Here is a 19,757-nt window from a genome sequence, read left to right as displayed (position 1 = left end):
GTTGTTGTAAGTAATGTTACCTATGTTACGACCTGATTATAACTAAGAGTGGCACGCGATAAATATTAGGTAAAGTTAAATAATTTTATAAATAAGCAAAAAAGCGCAAAATTTATCAGGTTCGTCTTGCATAACTCTGAGATTTAATGTGAACAGTAAAAAAAACAGTGAGCGCTGTGCTGTAAGTATATCATATTTTTTTCTTTTTCTAGGATAAATATGTACACAATCTACAAAAAAAGACAATTACTAACTAAAAACTAAAAATATAAAGTCTCTCAGGTTTGGAATGTCTCGTACATGAATCGATCGTTTATTATACCTATATGCCTAGCGCCTATATTTTATACTAGTAGGTATACAGGATAAATTGAAATATCGAGCTAAAATATAAAGACGTCAACTGAAATGTATCGTACATTAATTGCTCACACTGCAAGTTGGGCGAGGTGGTTGAAAATTCACCCCCCACGGGAGGGGGTGGTCGTTAGTGACGACATTTCGTATTCATGACGTCACTCGGGCCCGATTGTTTGCTATATTACTCTAATTGCAATTGTAATCACTGGCACGTACAGTGCTTGGTTATAGGTCGCCTTGCTATTGTGAGCTGATACGAGGATGCTCGATAAGACCCTAGATTTGTCTGCTGGCATTTTTGGGCTTGCATTGTACGTTGCAATGAAGGTAGGTAATATGTTTGCTCGAATACATAACTAAAAGTTTTTTCATAAAATGATTCTTGAAAAATAGTTTAAGTACCCTTATCTTACCTTACACTATACAATATTTTTCTGCAATAAACTACCTTAGATTACATATAAGAATACCTAGTTCATGTGTGCCTTTAACAGTAGGTATCTTAGGTACCTATAGTCGAATGATTTCAGATTTAGCGCCCGGGCAGAGCGAAGAACCGACGGCGCCCGCCATTTTGCCACATTGCATTGCTACAATGCCATTCCAATGTAACTTTACATTCTGCCTCGGTGTAGGATTTTTTCCTAGTCTGTCGATCTGTTGCCGGTATCGAGAAACAAAACTAAGTATAACTAAGTATAACTAACTATACTTAGTTATACTTAGTTTTGTTTCTCGATTAGTCGTCATATTATTAGGTATATATATATATATATATATATATATATAGGTATTCTTATATGTAACTGTAAGTTGTACTCCCCAAACTCACCTACATTTGTTACGTTTAAAGCGTGACCAGCAACGTCAAACACACTACACGTACATTGAAAATAATATTAAATTTATATGAAAAAGATAAAATTGAAATATTTCATAATTTTTAAAAGTTGTTAATCAAAAGTTATATCGTTTTAGGAGTACAATATATGGTTTAATTATTTGCTCGTGGTACAGGAGACACCCGGTATACCTATGTATATAATATATTCATAATAACCGAGCATCGGGTATTAGGTGGAAAATTGAATGACAGGTAGGGAGTTCATATTCCGATAAAATCAATTCTCGATATTTTTTCCGAAAATGATAAAGTAGGTTAAACAAGACTATTCTCAAATTATTGCCCAGTTATGAGTACTATTGTATTATGAAAACCGGCCAAGACCATGTCGGCCCATGCTCAGTATAGGGTTCCGTAGTTACCCTTCCGTCACAATAAGCTAAAGCTAAACGAAAGAGCAGAACGAAAGAAAGTAGATTGTTAACCAAGGGATGAAATGGTATCTTTCAACCGAGTTACCAGTACCTAATAAAAGTAATAGACATATTGTGGATGTACGTCTTTTTACTATGAAGGGGAGACTTTTTACGATAACTCAAAAACAGGTAAACTGATAATGTCCGCTATAATTTTCATATAATGTCTTTCTTAAGCTAAGCTTAAGCTACTTCTACGATTTTTTTCATAATTTTTGGACTTATAGTTCAAAAGTTAGAGGGGGGGGGGGGACTTTTTTTTTTTCGGAGTGATTATCTCCGAATATATTCATTTCATCAAAATATGTTTGTTGAAGACCCCCATTAGTTTGGAAAGACCTTTCCAACACTACCCCACACTGTAGTAATGAAGCAAAAAAAATACACCCCCCACTTTACGTGTAGGGGAGGTACCCTAAAAAAAAAATTTTTAGATTTTATTGTACGACTTGGTCGGCTTTATTTTATTTATTAGCGACCACGGAGCAAAGCCTCGGACAGACAGACAGACAGACGGACATGGCGAAACTATAAGGGTTCTTACTTGACTACGGAACCCTTAAAAGCTAGTATTATTGACCGAAGCGTTAGCGAAGGTGTCAGTTTTGACTCGAGCAAAATGCTTTCGTATGTCCGGATGTTCTCCTCTACAGGTCACAATTCTCAACCGATTCTCGTTAAATTTTGTGCGCACGTTCAGTACTTATGTAGAATTTAGTACGAGGCAAAACAAAGCACACTGGAAGGATTTTCTACCTGTCTAATATTATGCCAAACAGATGAAATAGATATGGAATATTACTGTTACAACAAAACAGATACTGAAAGTAATATTTTCAAGGAGTCTTGTTTCCATATTTCCCAAATACTACACTTTGTAAACGACCAAATTATCACAAATTGGGCCGAGATAAATGCAATACAACTATGAGATTATTGCGTCTATTTGTGTAATTTGTTAAACAACGTGAATTATAATTAAGAGCTTCAGTCAGCTAGTACCTAGTGACACATACTAAGTTATTTGTAAAATAAAACGTAACATAGAGAGATCCCACAGTTGCATTTATCTCAGTTGATCTTACTCGTTTTGCAGTCAGAACGAAATATGCCGAAATACTGCCTGTATTATCTAATATTGAAAAGCTAGGTAAATTTGAATTCAAATATTTAAAAATACCTGGATCTAAACTATCTTTATTGTTATTGTTACTCCTTTTACAAACATACTTTATTTTGCTCCGGATAAGGGCAACTGTATGAGGAAAGTCCTACTACGTAAGGTATTTTTTACGTCAATGTAATTTATGCATTGGTTTATTATTGAATTGTATAAGATTTCCAGGTAATAAAGAACGCCGATGTCGTCTCAGATACAAACATTTATTCTCCATTCCATATAGTAGAACTATTTCAAAAATATGTTTATTCAACAAGCATGATGTGCACTCTATAATGATAATAAATAACATTGTAAAAAATGTAGACATATTTAACTCTACCATAAGTTCATTAACGCGATCTGTCAATATTTAAAAGTATTATTTAAAGTATTATGTCATGAAGTCATGATTGTCGATACTTATTTAAAAAAAAAGTAGAACATGTTTTTCATTGTGCTTTTTACCGAGTGTTTTGTAAAACTGATTTGTCTTATTCTGTGTAACCTCTTACTATTGTGAAGATTATTGTCGTTAACCATACGATATACCTCTAACAATTACTAATACAACAATCGAGGTACTTGCAGGTACTCTGATCTGACTGAACCTTCACGGTGTGTTCTGTTTGACTGCCTCGACCCAAGTAAACGAGCCTGTCCAACCTGATCCGTGTCCCCACTTCCTACCGTGTTGCCCGTAGTATAATGGTATTTTCCCAACGACCCCTGTATTTATCGGCGTAATCCATAAAAGTTGCACATTAAAATTATTACTCAACTGCTATATTTAATGTGAACATAAAAAATAAATCATGACATTCGGCCATCCGATTTCGTGCATGACTCCGGCGCACGAACTTTATCACCAAGATTTAGATCCGTTTTATATGCTCCGCCTATCATCAAAAATTAAAACAGTTTCGGTTTCAAAAGTTAAAATGTAACTTATCACATTGTATATATATATGTAAATAATCAGCAAATGGCTTAAATTAAATTATGATGTATCTCCACTTGAAAATAATGTTATGTCACTACTTAGCTGAACCTAAACGAAGATTGGTACTTTTCGTGCTTCTATATAAAGATAAGTTTAACAAAAATGGAAAATATAGGTCTAGATTAAGAGAAGAAACTGTAACAATATTTTTTGTATGACCGTTTGTTTTAAAATAAACAAATTATCGTTTTATTTATTTTTTAATATTTTTAAGCATCTTTAACTGTTTATTCTCCCTGCAAGTGTCCTGCTCGTCCCATAGTTCCTAATAATATGTATAACCATAACCTTACCTATCTACAATGTAAACAAATTATCTAAATAAAATGGTTTCAGAATTAATAAAAATGCGAAAAAGAGTTTTTTCCTTGGGGACAAAATGTCTAAACCGTGTACTACTTAGCCATAGTAAGGTAAACTAGCGGCTCTGTGAGCCATCTCGCGATAAGCTAAAAAAATTAAAAATCATAAATACTTACTTCATAGAGTCATTATCACAGCGAACTCATAATGGTTTTAAGCGATATGGACCCTACAGGCGTTTAAGTCCTTTATGATAATTTTCAAACTGCTGGATAGATTTTTATCCAACATAGTTAAGAACCACAGAAAGGAGACTCGCTTTCACGTAAAAATTGATTCATGCGTTTGAGTGCTACGATGCCACTGACACACAGACAGACATTGGCGTCAAACATATAACCCCTCTCTTTTTGCGTCGGGTGTTTAGATAGTATCTCAGGGTCTAAGTAGTTTATTAGAGTTAGTAACAATATCCCGTATTGTTTGTTTCCACTTTATATACTGTCGTTTTCATCATGAAAGCATGCAGTCTGGGTCGGAGCGGGTTATCAGTTTGTTACTAAATGAATAGTTTGAACTGTCAGATATCTTATTTGCTGCATGGTTACAGCGGGCAGCAGGGCTACAATTAAATCTACTTAGTTTCATCAAATCATCACAGTCGTAATTAGGAACCACTATATATGAAATGAAAAAGCCAGAAGAAGTAGAAAGACACATAGAAGAAGTTTTCTAATAAAATTACTGCAATCCAATCGATCTCTCTGTAGTTTTTTTATAGTATTATTGGTTTGCATTAAATGTACAACGATCGACTTCCCTGTTAGAAGCGGCATAAAAATTAAATAGGTACTCCAAAATTACGCGCAGGTAAGTATTGCTATTGGAATCTACGATGCTTCGAAAAAAATAAGCTCTCTATCAACACAAAGGAACACATCGCACTTTTTGTGTCCAATAAAAGATCATCTTAGAGAACTCAAAAATTCGATCACCAATGATAATACGCGGCTAATTGTCCACCAGAGGTTAGGATGGGAAAAATAAACATTACCTTTATGGCTCTCCCATTGATGGACAATCATCCTTGATCACGTTAATATAGAAGTGTACACACGTGTATGATCCTGTAGTGAGCGGCTGAGCGGCGGTGCGGGCGGTGTGGCCGCGTGCTCGCCGCCGTACAGCGCGCCGAACTCCTCCGCCGACGAGCTCGACGCGTTGCTGCACTTGCGACCCTTGTCCGGCGTGTATTTGCTCTCTCCGCCCGGCAGGAACTTGGCGTCCGCCCCGTGCTCATCCAACAACCCCCCGACTCCAAGCAACCCTCCGACTAGGTTCGGCCGTAACTCCTCCATAATCTTCGACCCTTGGCCGCATCCGCCTCCACCAGTAAAGTTAAGCTGCCTGCTGAAGAAGGCGGGGAAGATGTTGAACTGCTGCGGATCCGGCAGCGCTGACAAAGGCGGCGCGGGCGGCTCCCCGGCCGCCGCGCACGCCGCACTCTTGAACTCCACCGTGCTGTGGCCGGCTCGCGGGCTGATCGACCAGCGCTCTCCGAGCGAGCTGCGGGCCTCGTGCTGCGTGCCGTCGCCGTCGGCCCGGCCCCGACGCTCACTGACTAACCACATTATAGTGACGTCGCCGTCGCCGCGCACAAGCCGCCCCGCACGTTTTAATTGTTCGCGACTGCGCGAGAGGACCGAACGCCACCGCCCACGGGCTAGAACGAAACGGCCTGCTCCCATACCCCCATAATCGATGTAAAATCTTTATAGGGATGCTGCATCTCGTTTGCCCCCATTGCGAAGAGCGCCCCTGCGTCGGGGGCGGCTGCGGGCGACCAATGGCAAACGAGCGCCAGCTGGGGGCGGAGCCCGCCGCGGCAGTGCTCCGGGCCAGATAGGCTTTTGTTTGTTTTATTGTTCCATGGCTTCTCGTCGATCTTGCGTTTAAAGTTTATGCATTGCACCATGTTTTGTTTCACAAAATTCAAACAAAATAGCTCACGGGTCCCAACTTCTCGAGGTAAATAAGACGTGAAACAGAGATGAGGAATTGTTGCGAATATTAAAAGGAGTGTTTTGTGATAGTGCTGTGTTTGATCTAAGCCCGTTTTGTTACACCTATATAACTCTCCTTGCTGATAAATCGTAGATTTTGTTTAACTCACATCTACTTTCATTGAACTCATTGCTATCGTGTTATTTGAGTTTATTATTTAAAATTTATATTTTTGTACATATTTTAAGACTGCACTATATGTTATCCTATTTTTCAATCATGAAGTAGGTAACTATAATAAAAAAATATATCATTTAGTATATAATATTCATGAATATTTGAGTATAAACCTAAATAATTACTAATACATTCGAGAGCAATAAAAGCGAAGCACTTCGTTCTCTTGAGTGTATCTTGTCTTTGGGTGATGCCTAACTAAATAGGAATCGTATATTACTCAATTATAATTATCTTGTTTATAGTATTGTAAAATGTAGAGATAAACTTTCTTAACCTCTATCGTAACGGATGAAATTCCAGGCCATGCTCAGTGTAGGGTTCCGTAGTTTTTCGTCGGTCACTATTGGCTGCCTTGAACGGGAGCTATTATTAAGTATCACAGGTACAGTCAGCATCAATAGTAGCGGATGAAATAACGCGCCAAAAGTATCTGATATTCTGGATAACTTTTCCAAATATAGATTAATCTCTAAAATTTAAATTCTAAAGTATATCTTTTACCGTCTTAATTGTTATACATATAGAACCATCACATTTTGTTAAGCAGTTATAGAATGGTAGATACTTTTGAAACCTTGTTTGATCAGCTACTTTTGATGCTGACTGTACATAATAAGCAAAAGGGAGTAGAGTTAGACCATAAGCTAAGCTGGCTGACATGGCAAAACTATAAGGATGGCTAGTTGACTACGGAACCCCAAAGAGGGATAAGTTTACATCATTTTATAATAAACTTTCGTGCATGGAGGTAGGTAGAGTCAGACCAAGATAAGTTGGTAGCGATTTCGACAGCTCAGACAGTGCGAGTGTTATATTAAACGTCAATGAAATTATGACGTTTACTTAACACTTGCACAGACTGGGCTATCAAAATGGGCTATTATCAACTTAGCTTGTCTGGCTTTAAGTACATGATTTATTCATAATAGTAGGTACTAACACATATACACATTTAGTACAGAAAACAATAACATAATAAATACCGCAGTTCCATTATCAGCATTTTTAAACAATTAATATTAAACAAGATATCAAATATCAAAGATACGAGTGTAGCCGATCCTACCAACCCTTCATTTTGCATACCGAGTTATGAATACCATTAACAGATAGGGTATCAGGTTCGGTGTCTGATCTGCAGCTTCGATATGTTTAATTTGAGGTTTAGATTGGAGATAAAAATCGTATAGTAGAAATAGGCCGTATTGTGTTGAAATGGAGACAACTGCTTGGTTAGGTTAGCCATGGCGCTACTTGTATCGGAGTAGTAAAACTATCTTAAACAGGCACATGTCGGTAAGGAGTGTTAATGTTAATCTGTAAACAAGTAATTTTGTAATTTAAACAAAGACAAATAAACGAAGCATTAGGCCTGGGTCGAGCTGTGCCTCATATCGCTTCCTCAAAATTGGTGCGCAAACTTCAAGAGGCCAATTCAAAGACAGTGCACGTTCGTATTGGCCAATTACAGTCTCACATCAAAATGATTTCAGTCGCGCGTGCATTTTGTTCGTACTTGTCCGTACATGTGTATCATATTGGCGCGAGTGAAACGCGGGCGACTGACATCATTTAGATATCGTTTTTGATGTCAGAACATAAGTTTGAATCGGCCTCTTAAATACTTTACGCCAACACGTCTGTATGAATATTTGGAAAATAGAACCAGTAGCCTAAGGGCCATAATATACTACGGTATAGTAAATTGTGTATTAAGGGCGGTAAACAAGTATTTACGAATAAGGGTTAATTTTAAGCCCGAAGCCTAAGGCAAGGGCTTCATTAACACGAGTTCGTAATTCTTGTATAACGCCCGTGGCACACAACGTTTTTCATCATAATTGAGGAAAAAAACTTTATTGTTTTGGTTTTGGTTAGGTATCGAAAGTACAGATCTATCCGGCAATCAGCCACGATTGAAAATGGTGTAAAAATATTTTAAACGGCAATTAAATATTTATAAACATACACAAACAAATAATTTATAAACGCCAGTATTTTAAAACTAAAACTCATTCATACCTACGTGAAAAAAACCCTATGCCCAATATGCCCATGAACGTAAAGAAATTAAAAAAAAAATACGCCTGTGGTCATAATATAGCTCATTGCATCAATTCAATTCAATTTAAATATACTTTATTCATGTAGGCCTAGCAACAAGCACTTATGAATAGTAAGACAGTATTACATATAATTATCTTAATCTAATTATCAGAGCAATTTATTGATGTTGTAAATATTATTCCATATATAATACTAATAAGTATTGCGATACAACGAGGAAATGCTGCCAGCATCTACGGCACCATGCCGCAGGGGGATAGTTTTTAATTATTTATTTTAAGATTAGTTTTATTTATTTTTAGATTTAGATTTTAAGTTTTATATGTATTATGTTGTGTTTTTAAATAAATTGTAATTATAATCAAATTAAAAAAAAAACTAATGATTATAATTCATAGATCAAATTTAATATTAAAAATTTCACAAAATATAGTCATACAAAAAAAAAATATAAAAAATACTAGTCTAGATTGTTTCAAGAATAAATTCTAAATGTCAAACAAATATAATAAAAACAACAAAGGAAATACATCATCTCTGTTCATCATCATCATCATCATAAACATCTCTGTATGCTGGCATACAATAACACCGTTTTCGAGCAAGTGTGATGAAAATAATATTAGACCATTTGAAATGCTTAGTAATAGGTATATATAACTCTGACGTAAAAAAGAGGCAACGCGGATTCTTTTAATTGCATTCAGAAGACTTCGACAGAAAAAAACACTTCCCCAATCATGCTACGACGCCGATGGCGATGTATAGCTATACATCGGGCGGTAAACTTCGTAGCCCGGCTACGTAGCTACGAAGATATCGCATCGTATGAGTAGTATTGATACTTTTGCTTTAATGTACATACACCGTGTTTTTATTGAATTCCGTTAACTTCGGGGTATCAGTAAGAACGTTAAGGGAAACTAAATGGCATAGTTAATTTAATAAAAATAAAAACTTTTTTTAATAATTTTTTAAATATTATTATTTTTATAAAAAGTAATCAAAGGTTGCATATAGCGTTGTTGTAAGACGGGCATTATATTTAACTCAACCAAACAATTGAAAACTGTGACATATCACTGTCATTTCGAACATCAATCGTCCGAAATAGTATTTACGTTTAGTAGCAAATGTGTTATCTCATACTAAACACTAATCGATATGTAAACAGGCCCTAAGGCAAGTGTACACGCTCATAAGGGCATTATAAGATAAAAATTAAATTATGATTATCTCCGAAATGGAGTTAATTAGAATACCGGTGTCTTTGAGAAAGTTACTTAATTTAACGGAAATAAACAAAAAACACGGTGTATCGTAGACCGAGCCGAATTTGATCACAGAGCGAATCGGAACAGGCTAAAAATGTGTTAATATTTCAAATAATACTTATCGATCTATATATATAAATGTGGGTGTCCTACTGACTGACTGACTGACCGATTCATTTACGCATAGCGGAAACTACAAAAGTTAGAAAGTTGAAATGTTCACACTAGGTCGCATTTATAAAGTGTAAATTGAACCCCTAAACGGGGGTGAAAAGGGGGTTGAACGTGTGTCTTCGGGAAATAAATCTACTAGTAAATTATAAATTTTAATATCAATGGATTTTTCATATTATTCCGATTCGCCCTATGATGAATGAATAAATTTATGTATGTGTTGCGCTTATTTAATTATTTTCGTTTAGAAGCTCTTCTCATTAAGGGCCTGTTACATCAACTATAATCGACGGACTGATCAACGTCACTCAATGAAGAACTATAAAAAATATACAATACAATTTGGCAAATGTTTTAACGGTCACAGACGCACAATAAGTGTGACGCATAAATAAGAGGTGTAAAGGTATTCATAGTACATTGTGTATTAAGAGCGGTATACAAGAATTTATGAACGAGTGTGAATTAAAGCCCGAAGCCGAAGGATTTGTAATCCCTGAACCGCCCGTGATGCACACAATATTTTTCATCACACCTAATTGACGTACCACTTGACGCGCAGACAACATACACGGACTCTAGTATATTAAGTATCGATTTGGTTTTCAGATGAGCCATGAAATTTAGAAGTTATATGTGACATCTCCAACCCGAACTGAGGAGCACGTACGCTACATAGCTCCCACGCTGGGGAGCTATGTAGCGTAATGCCTCTGGTGTATGAGAGGAAGTTTATTTCCAGCAGTCGAAAGTTGGTCACGAGCAGCGAAAAGGGCGATGACGGCTAATCATTCATTTGGCGATGAAAATTGTAATTTATTTTATTTTATAGTTAGATCAGGTACAGGTACCACAGATAATTTGGTTTGGCGCAAACCTAACGCATGATATGCTTACTGTCAGTACATTAGTCAGTTCAAAAATGGTAATGTGCTAAGGAACATGCATACTCTTAGCCATCGCCAAGGCAGGGCCAAATAGAATTCACTCCAGGTGTAACTACGGCGAAGTTTTCAACTAGACTTTGGAGTGAAATGTCTTAGAACTTTATTAGTAGTTTTAATTGACTCCACGCTTCTTGGAGTGTGACTCCTGTGCTCGGGCACTATGGAGGCAATGTATGTATTATTTACAGTACAGTGAGCTGAAAAATTGCATTTAGGAATTATGAATGAATCAGTTGATAACGTCGCCATGCGCTTTTACGGCTGATGGTACAATAAATAAGTATGCTCTTACTCATATTGTAAATCACACAGAGACGGCGTCGAATCTGAGTTTACTAGATATCAGTGACACACCAGTTCAGAGCCTGATTACCTTGTTTTTTATTCAAGAGTACTACTCCCCATCCTGGATACGTCGTCCTCCCACTAGATAGGTTGCTATGCGTACGAGGGCGCAAAAAATAGATTCCGAGCCATGTTTTACATACATACCTAGTTCAATCTAAGACGCGACTTTTTAGTCAGTGTCTCTCCTCTTCTTCCTCGCGTTGTCCCGGCATTTTGCCACGGCTCATGGGAGCCTGGGGTCCGCTTGACAACTAATCCCAAGATTTGGCGTAGGTACAAGTTTTTACGAAAGCGACTGCCATCTGACCTAGTAGTAGTAGTTTTTAGTCAGTGTACTGTATTACATATATTGTGCTTTTTGAGGCGACGTGGGTAAATTTTAAAGTAAATAATGATACGATTTCAGTTTAAGTTTTAATGCCTAGTCAGAGTTAAAATACAATATTTATGTAAAGTTGATACTGGGTGGGTAATACTACCGTTATATTGCCCATGATTATTAAAAGATTCCTAAGCGCATATGTATGGGGACACCTCTAGAATGTACGTACAGATTGTAGTAAATGGTTAATTTTGCACACAGTCATACACGTATCTCGTTCTGATTTACTACTAAGATCTGAAAATTACTAAGATCTTAAAATAATGACGAATATCTACTCTTTTCTTCTACATCTTGCGCTGTAGCTGTTAAGCTGTTAAGCTTAACACGTCAGAGCAAAATAATGTTCTTCTTCAAATATATATATATATTTATTATGGTAGAGGAGGCAAACGAGCAGACGGATCACCTGATGGTAAGCGATTACCGCCCCCATGGACACCTGCAACACCAGAGGGGTTGTAAGTGCGTTGCCGGCCTTTAAGATGGGAGTGCGCTCTTTTCTTGAAGGTTTGAAGGTCGTATCGTATATATACGATTAAGGCGGCTTAGTGTCCTTTGAGGCATACTCGTTACGCCTACAGCCGATTTTACGCCTAACCTGGCGTTGTCCTTATCACACTAGTTTTAGGACCCGCTTTCGTTAGTGAAACGGATATATTCACCTAAAATATTTAAAACTTAGCTCCCGTATTCTCTTAAGAATTTATCAAATCAATACAGCCGACAAAGTCGTAGAATAAAAACTAAAAAAATTTTTTTTAGGGTTTTCCCCTACACGTATAGTGGGGATGAAAATTTTTGCTTCAACCCTACAGTGTGGGGTTGAAGCAAACCCAAACCCTATCGTTTAAAAGGTCTTTCAAAACTAATAGGGGTCTTCAACAATAATTTTTTGATAAAGTGAATATATTCGGAGATGATCGATCCGAAAGAAAAAAAAATGTGTCCCCCTCTCTAACTTTTGAACCATAGGTCAAAAAAATATGAAAAAAATCGTGGAAGTAGAGCTTAAGAAAGACATTTAATGAAAACTATGAAAGAAAAATGAAGCGGACATGATCAGTTTAGCTGTTTTTGAGTTATCGCAAAAAGTTTCCCCTTCATAGTAAGACGTACTATCCACAGTTCATCCCTTGGTTAATAATCTACTATACTTTAAGTTCCAGTTCAGCTTATTGTGACGGAAGAGTAACTACGGGACCCTACTCTGAGCATGGCCCGATATGCTCTTGACCGATTTTTTCCTTTTTTTCGACACATGGTTCAAAAATTCATAATAATATATTTTTTGTTATGCACCAAATAATGAAAAGGGAATACAGAAAAAGAACACATATTATATTAGTTAACAACAGGCGGTCTTATCGCTCAATAGCGATCTCTTCCAGACAACCTTTGGGAAGCAGGAAACCAATAACTTACAACAATGAACGGGTAGTGCTGATACGAGATTAGAATAATACTAATAGAAACAGCATCACATATCAAGCATGAATATATATGTTGCAGAATTATACTAAATAAAATATATACATATGTATAACATACACACATATAATACACATACATAAATAAATAAAGGCAAATTAAGGAAGCGAGAGGTAATGAGATTTTTAAATATGGGAAGGTTTTTAAATATGGGAAGGGATTTGGCGCATCTTATATCCAACGGCAAAGCATTCCACAATCGAACTGCCCGAAAGCTGAAGGAATTAATATAAAATTTAGAAGAAGAAGGAGGAGGAGCAAGGAGATGCTTTCCCGCACACCGAGCAGAAGAGAGATATTTAAAACGTTCGTTAAGATATGGGGAGGGTAATGGGGTTGAAGAGAATATTATAAAGAAGGGTAAGAATATGAGAGTTCCGACGAAGACGAATTGGCAGTCACTTGAGCTGGGTATGAAATTCCCAAATATATCTATGCCAAATTGCAGCTTTTAGTAGTAAACGAGCACGGAGCTAAGCCTAGGATGGACAGATAGACATACGGCCCAATTCGAACTTTAAGGTGCGTCAAAAATTTCCTAAAGATACGATATGGATTGGATATGTCAGTGTCAAGAGTGACATTTTTGTTTGAAAAACATCACTTTTGACACTGTGTATCTAATTCATATCGTATCTTTAGCAAATGGTTGACGTACTTACCTTAAATTCCGAATCGGGCCGATAGTGAAACAATGCGGATTCTAGATGACTACGAAATCATAAAAACACAGAACTGTTCCTAAAATGGCTTTTTGTATTTCTAAAATGTCCTTTAATGCGCTTACAGAAATGTGACTGTTCAGAAATTGGGGAAAATCCCAACAATTACTTAGTGTACTATATTTTGACCATGTGTGGCCCCGCCCCGTCGCTTTGTTGCGAGTGTGTCAAAGGAATAATGCGATGTGGTACGACGCCAAATTACATGTCTTTCATCTGCCGCTTTGCACGCGGCATTTTGGGGATCGTATATTTTGATATCGGAGTTGTAAGGTTAATGTTCATCCGAGGTTGTATTAAACCATAGCATCGTTGGTTTAAAAAAAAAACATTTCGTAACTTATGGGTCTGAGAATCTGCATTCTGCATATTTTTAAAGATATCTATGCCGTATTCAAAATCTTTATTTATATTCCATTTAGGTTATACTGTGTCAAACCATAATTGGTTAAAACTTTAATGTTATTCGTGTTAAAACTTTCAATGCGATTTATGTTCACATACCAACTACCAGTATTTTATATGTCATTTAATTAAATCTCAACCAAAATCTTGGTTTTAATTAACACGACTTTTTATATGTTCAAGTGGAATTTGTTAAGAACCCACACCACGAGTTTAATTTACCCATAGCTTAATATCGGTAAAGCGGTCGTAGTGTAGCCCCAATAAGGTGTATCGATACTGGTTCAAGTCCAGCTGAATTTATCTTTTTTCAATGATTGTTTAATTAACGACAGAACTTAAGTTTGCATGCTGTATCTTGAATGATGTTATCAAAAGGTCATATTCTCTAGAAGTATCCTAAAATTATTATCAATGAAACAAATAAATCAAACGAGATAATGGTGCTGCTCTAATAGAGTTGGACCAGGTTAACTTTACATGGCATTAGTAATGACATAGTGTGTCATAATTATCATGTTTCATAAAAATATGACATTTATAATGACACTCCCTCACCTTTATCTATTCAAGTCTCTGCTTGTTTCCTAAAAAACATCACAAAGTACAGGAACAGATCTCATTTCCTTTTCACATTACTTACTACTTAAACAGTCATCACTTGGAATAAAATGATTAGCAATTTAATTTATCGGCAATGAATCGTATATTATTGAGGAGGGAGCGTCGCAGCCGTCGCAGGTCGTCGCGGCGGCTTCCTGTGGCCGACCGTTCCGGGACGCCGGACTCCCGAGATACGTGTTTACATACTAACATATATAGTTGGTGAACACGATTAGAACTTCGTGACCTATATTGGTAATTTAAACATCTAGTGGTCCATACAAGAAAAATTGGCAGTCGAATTAAAATCAGTGCCATAAGAAAATAGAATGAAACAAACACAACTCTATTCCATTTAATAATGATTCACACTTGACACTTTTTTTGTGATTGATATGACACTTTCTGAGCAGTAAAATATATAACAATCTACAAGATATGAGAAAATATATGGCTTTTCTGAAAATCTATTTTAATTAAAATAAGTAAAAAAAAGTAAAATAAATGAAACTTTACAGTCTTTCTTAATACGATTAAAATTTCATTGGAGGTAATTTCAAAGAACGTTAAAATATTTTTTTTAATCTTATATTATTTTATCTATGAAGTTTTAAAGCATTTGGAATGGATTCTAACATTCAACCCCTATTTAACCCTTTTAGGAGAAGAATTTTTTAAAACGCTGAAATAATTTTTGTTTTATTTTTATACAAAGCCCATATACAAAGTTTCAACACCGCACTCAAAAAAACGTTTGATCTCCATACAAACTTTCAACCCCTTTTTCACTACCTTGGGGGATGAATTTTCAAAAACGCTTATAATTGTTTTTTTCTCTTTTAATGAAGTACCAATTTACGAAGTTTCAAGTTCCTAGCTTAATTTAAATTTTAAACCTCATACAAATTATCAACCCCTTTTTAACCAGTTTCAAATCCCGCACTCAAAAAACTATTTGATTTCCAATCTTTCAACCCCTTTTTCACCACCTTAGGGGATGAATTTTCAAAAACGCTGAAATCAGTTTTCTTGCATTCTAATAATATGCCGTGATACAACGATTCAAGTCCCGCACTCTCAAAAATGTTTGATCTCCATACAAACTTTCAACCCCTTTTTCACCACCTTAAGGGATAAATTTTCAAAAACGCTAAAATTAGTATTCTTCTATTTAAATAAAATACCTTTTTACAAAGTGTCAAGTCCCTAGCTAAAATAAAACTTGAACCCCATACAAACTTTCATCCCCTTTTAACCCCCTTAGGGGTTGAATTTCTCAAAATAGCTTCTTAGCTCTTGTACACTTTATAAATGAAACCTAGTGTGTAAATTTCAACTTTCTAGCATTTGTAGTTTCGACTCTGCGTTGATGAGTCAGTCAGGACACGTGTATTTATAATATATATAGATATTTATAGAGAATTTGTATTTTATGCCAATAATGGAACTTATGGACACTTACATGAGATATTTATGACGAGAATGTTATAAACTTCATCCTTATGAATCTATTGCTGACTGATTCGGCACTATCCCAGACGCCTCACTCGCAATTTAGGAAGCTCATATATGTACCTAAGCAATATCACCCTATTCGTTAGTACCTGATTCCTACTTGCGATAGGTAAACATGGAGAAAGAGGACTCATTTTGCATTTATGACTTGTAACATAATGATGTTCAACGCATTCGCTGACCGCATTCGCGTATACCTTTAGCGGTTATAGACAATAACGTCTTTTTCCGCTTTGTAGCTAAAAGTGTTCATGAACTGAGAGCCCGCCTAGCTTAGTTATGGATAGTCAATTTTCTTAAAACGTTGTGTATAATCACTTAATCATCTATAATTTATGCAAATTAAATTAAGTATTTTTGTTGCCATACAAACTGCGTTTAGTTTATTTGGTGGTAGGTGTTGAAGGAGGTGCAAAGACTATCAGCCCAATTCAAGTTTTAGTTATTCGATTTGTTTCCGATATGATACTGATCCGTCAGTGTCAAACGTTAAGAAAAACTCTTCAATCAAAAACGTCACTTTTGGGCTTTTTCAATCTTAAATATTGAATATGACATTGTGTGGTAGTATTTTCTAATATGTACCTTGCGAAGTCAACAGCCCGTATTGGTTAGTAACGAAATGACGGGCTTGTAATTAGATCTACGAGTATTTACATTGTGATGTTAATTATAGTCGGAGTTATCAGGATTTGGCTGCCAAATAAAAAATAAAATTAATGTTTTTTTTTTCTGGTTCGTTTTAGTTGATATGTATGTATGGTATACATCGTATATAAACATTGATGGCCACACTCGTAACCAGGTACTCGTAAAAGTTATACTTACATATATAAGTCTAATGTGGATATTCAATATTGCAACACTAGCCATATAATGCACGGTAGATTTTACATTTATTACATTCTTCCTAATATTTGATATTTGTTAACAATACTGTCGCTGTGCTATAGAGTTATTACATAGACTCTTCGTTGTAGCGCTAGCGTCGAGGTGTCTCCAGCCACGCGGGAGGCAAAAGGGGCAGGGTAATTGCTTGAGATGATGTTTAATAAGTTTTTAATGGCTGCGACGATGCGAACCCACCGTTTATCCGATACCTACCAACACTCCCAGATCTGCCTTACCCCTCTCTGCCCACCAAATTTCGTAGTTGTTATTTACAATTTTTACCGGCCACGTCGTTCCATATAAACCATTGTAAGTCTTATCGCTGATCTTGAAATTTTGTCAAGCAACGAGGCCAAGTTATGTTATAGGGGACAGGATGTGCTGGTAGTAAAGGTAAATAAATGTTTTGTGAATTAGTAAGTAGGCGACGAAGAACGCTGAAAAACAAAGGAATAACAGTTATCATTTTATGTTCAACGTGCAACGATTTAAGGTCGAGAATATATTTGATAATATTCTCCTGGAGCCCGTTAGATTTTAAACATGGAAATGACACGGCTCTACGTACAGCGGTGTCGAGATATTTGTCCGTAGTTCTCCGGAACGTTTCAATTTTACTTTAAAATGCACCCTTTGACCTTTGATGGTTAACTTTACATTTTGCACAAGCCTGACAAACAGCAAGTGTTCAACGGCGTTTATAAAAACAATTCCTTTTATGCAAATGCGTGAATACAAAATTACAGTTTATAAAAGAGCGGAGGCTGGTAAAAACCAGCATTTGTGTAAACTGAAATATTTGGAGTATAGAAAATTTATAAGCATGAAAATTTAAAATACCTATTGTATGTACTCGTATCAAATGTCAGGTACACGTTTGATCCGAGAACACAACGTGTATGTTCTCGGATCAAACGTGTACCTGTTTTGTATACTTAGTCGATAAAATTAATGACAAATATTTGTTGAAAATGTATTTTACAGCTTACTGATATTTATGGGCATTATCAAAAATAAGTGTACTAAAAAACTACCAACTTTCAAACCAGATTTGTCTGAAAGCCGTTTTGATGATTAAGAATATATGGGATCAAAATTCGATGATTTCTTCGAAGCAATTAATTTTCGCTGGGCATTCATACATGGCATCAAATAGAATGATAAGTAAGGTCTTCGAGCATCACCCTTCGTTTGATCTGTACTAAACGCGACAACCTGTATAAAATAAGCAACCAGTAAAACCAGGGTGCCTAGCCAAGATGCCAATCGCTTACGCTCCGTAGCGAACGGCATCTTGGCTTGGCACCCAGGAAATATAAAAGCACGCTGGACGCTGTGTTAAATTAACTTCAACTTATAATAATTACCATGTCCCAACCAACTGTCCAACTGGGGAAGTACTTCCATCTTACAGAACACCGCAGCCAAATAACACTAGACCCAGACGGTACGGTTGTCAGAGCTCAACGAGGGGTGTGGGGAGGTTTAGGGTCGGCAACGCGCACTACTCTGGAGTTGCAGGCGTACATAGGCTACGGAGACTGCTTACCATCGGGCGGGCCGTATGCCACCAACGTAGTATAAAAGTAATTTGTTTAAGGTAGCTAAGTATAACATATTTATGTTTAATATAATGTACCTACCACTAAATTAATAAACTAATAATTTATTCTATGGCAGAGTTTTGCTCGAGTCGGGAAGACCTTGCCTCGGATATAGGTAGTACCTCGGGACCCTCGGCCGCCTCAAAGGTCCCTCACCTGTCAGGCACATACGTTAACCCCTTAAAAGCATCCTTAACCCGCCCCACGAATCGTTTGACGACTAATTCCATAATTCATCCTTTTTAGACCATTTTCCGGAATTAATAATTTATATGCTGTCCCCGATTCGTTCGGTTAAGAGATAATTAATTATTTGCGACGTTAAATTTTCAACGACATATTTTATTTACCTTGTAAAATTAACAGGCCAATTATGTAGTAGGGAGCGACTCCGCCCAATCATTTGGGGCATTGTTGGTGTTACAATAGATGTTACAACTAACTATTATGCTAATTGTGGTTTTGTTTTGTTGCTTTAGAAGTGGGTGTTAAAAAGTAGGCGATGAAAGCGCGCTTCGATTGTTTGCAATAATATTTTGACAGGCAAATTTTAGTGTCCCACTAGTGAATTATACGTCGTTTGGAGTTCCACGGCCACTCGAATATAATATTAAGTGAATTGACTTAGGGTCTTTGTCGTGATCAGATGTTTGCCGAATATAGAGTTGATTTGGCACGCGCCACCTTTTGTGTCTCCAATTCAAACGGTTAACTTTTTTACTCGAGACACGTGGCCCAGACTTTTTTGTTCAGGAGGGGCGTGTTTGTATTGGATGGAGATAAATTGTTTACTATGAATTTTTGTTATCATTGCCAGCTAACAGAAATGATTTTATTTAAAAGTGTTAGGTAAACAAAGTATTTATTTGAAGTATTTGTTTTTTTTAGGATCAAGGAAGAAAAAAAAAAGTAAAATTTAACCACGTTTCTTTATCTATTTAATGC

At 36.4% G+C, this 19,757-nt stretch overlaps 1 protein-coding gene across 1 annotated transcript in view; it reads right to left on the bottom strand.

The window, feature by feature from the left end:
- LOC133525908 (homeobox protein aristaless-like 4) overlaps positions 1 to 6,889 on the bottom strand; it is a 53,441-nt gene extending 46,552 nt beyond the window's left edge. The window contains exon 1 of the mRNA XM_061862325.1: positions 5,263 to 6,889. Within this exon, the coding sequence (XP_061718309.1) occupies positions 5,263 to 5,893 (631 nt within the window). The 5' untranslated portion in view covers positions 5,894 to 6,889. The remainder of the gene's footprint in view (positions 1 to 5,262) is intronic.
- Positions 6,890 to 19,757: the final 12,868 nt, after the last annotated feature.

Source organism: Cydia pomonella, chromosome 15 (assembly GCF_033807575.1).
Source record: "Cydia pomonella isolate Wapato2018A chromosome 15, ilCydPomo1, whole genome shotgun sequence".
NCBI classification, from domain to species: Eukaryota; Metazoa; Arthropoda; class Insecta; order Lepidoptera; family Tortricidae; genus Cydia; species Cydia pomonella.
Note: the sequence above shows the minus strand (reverse complement) of the source record. Positions and strands in the feature narration are given on the sequence as shown.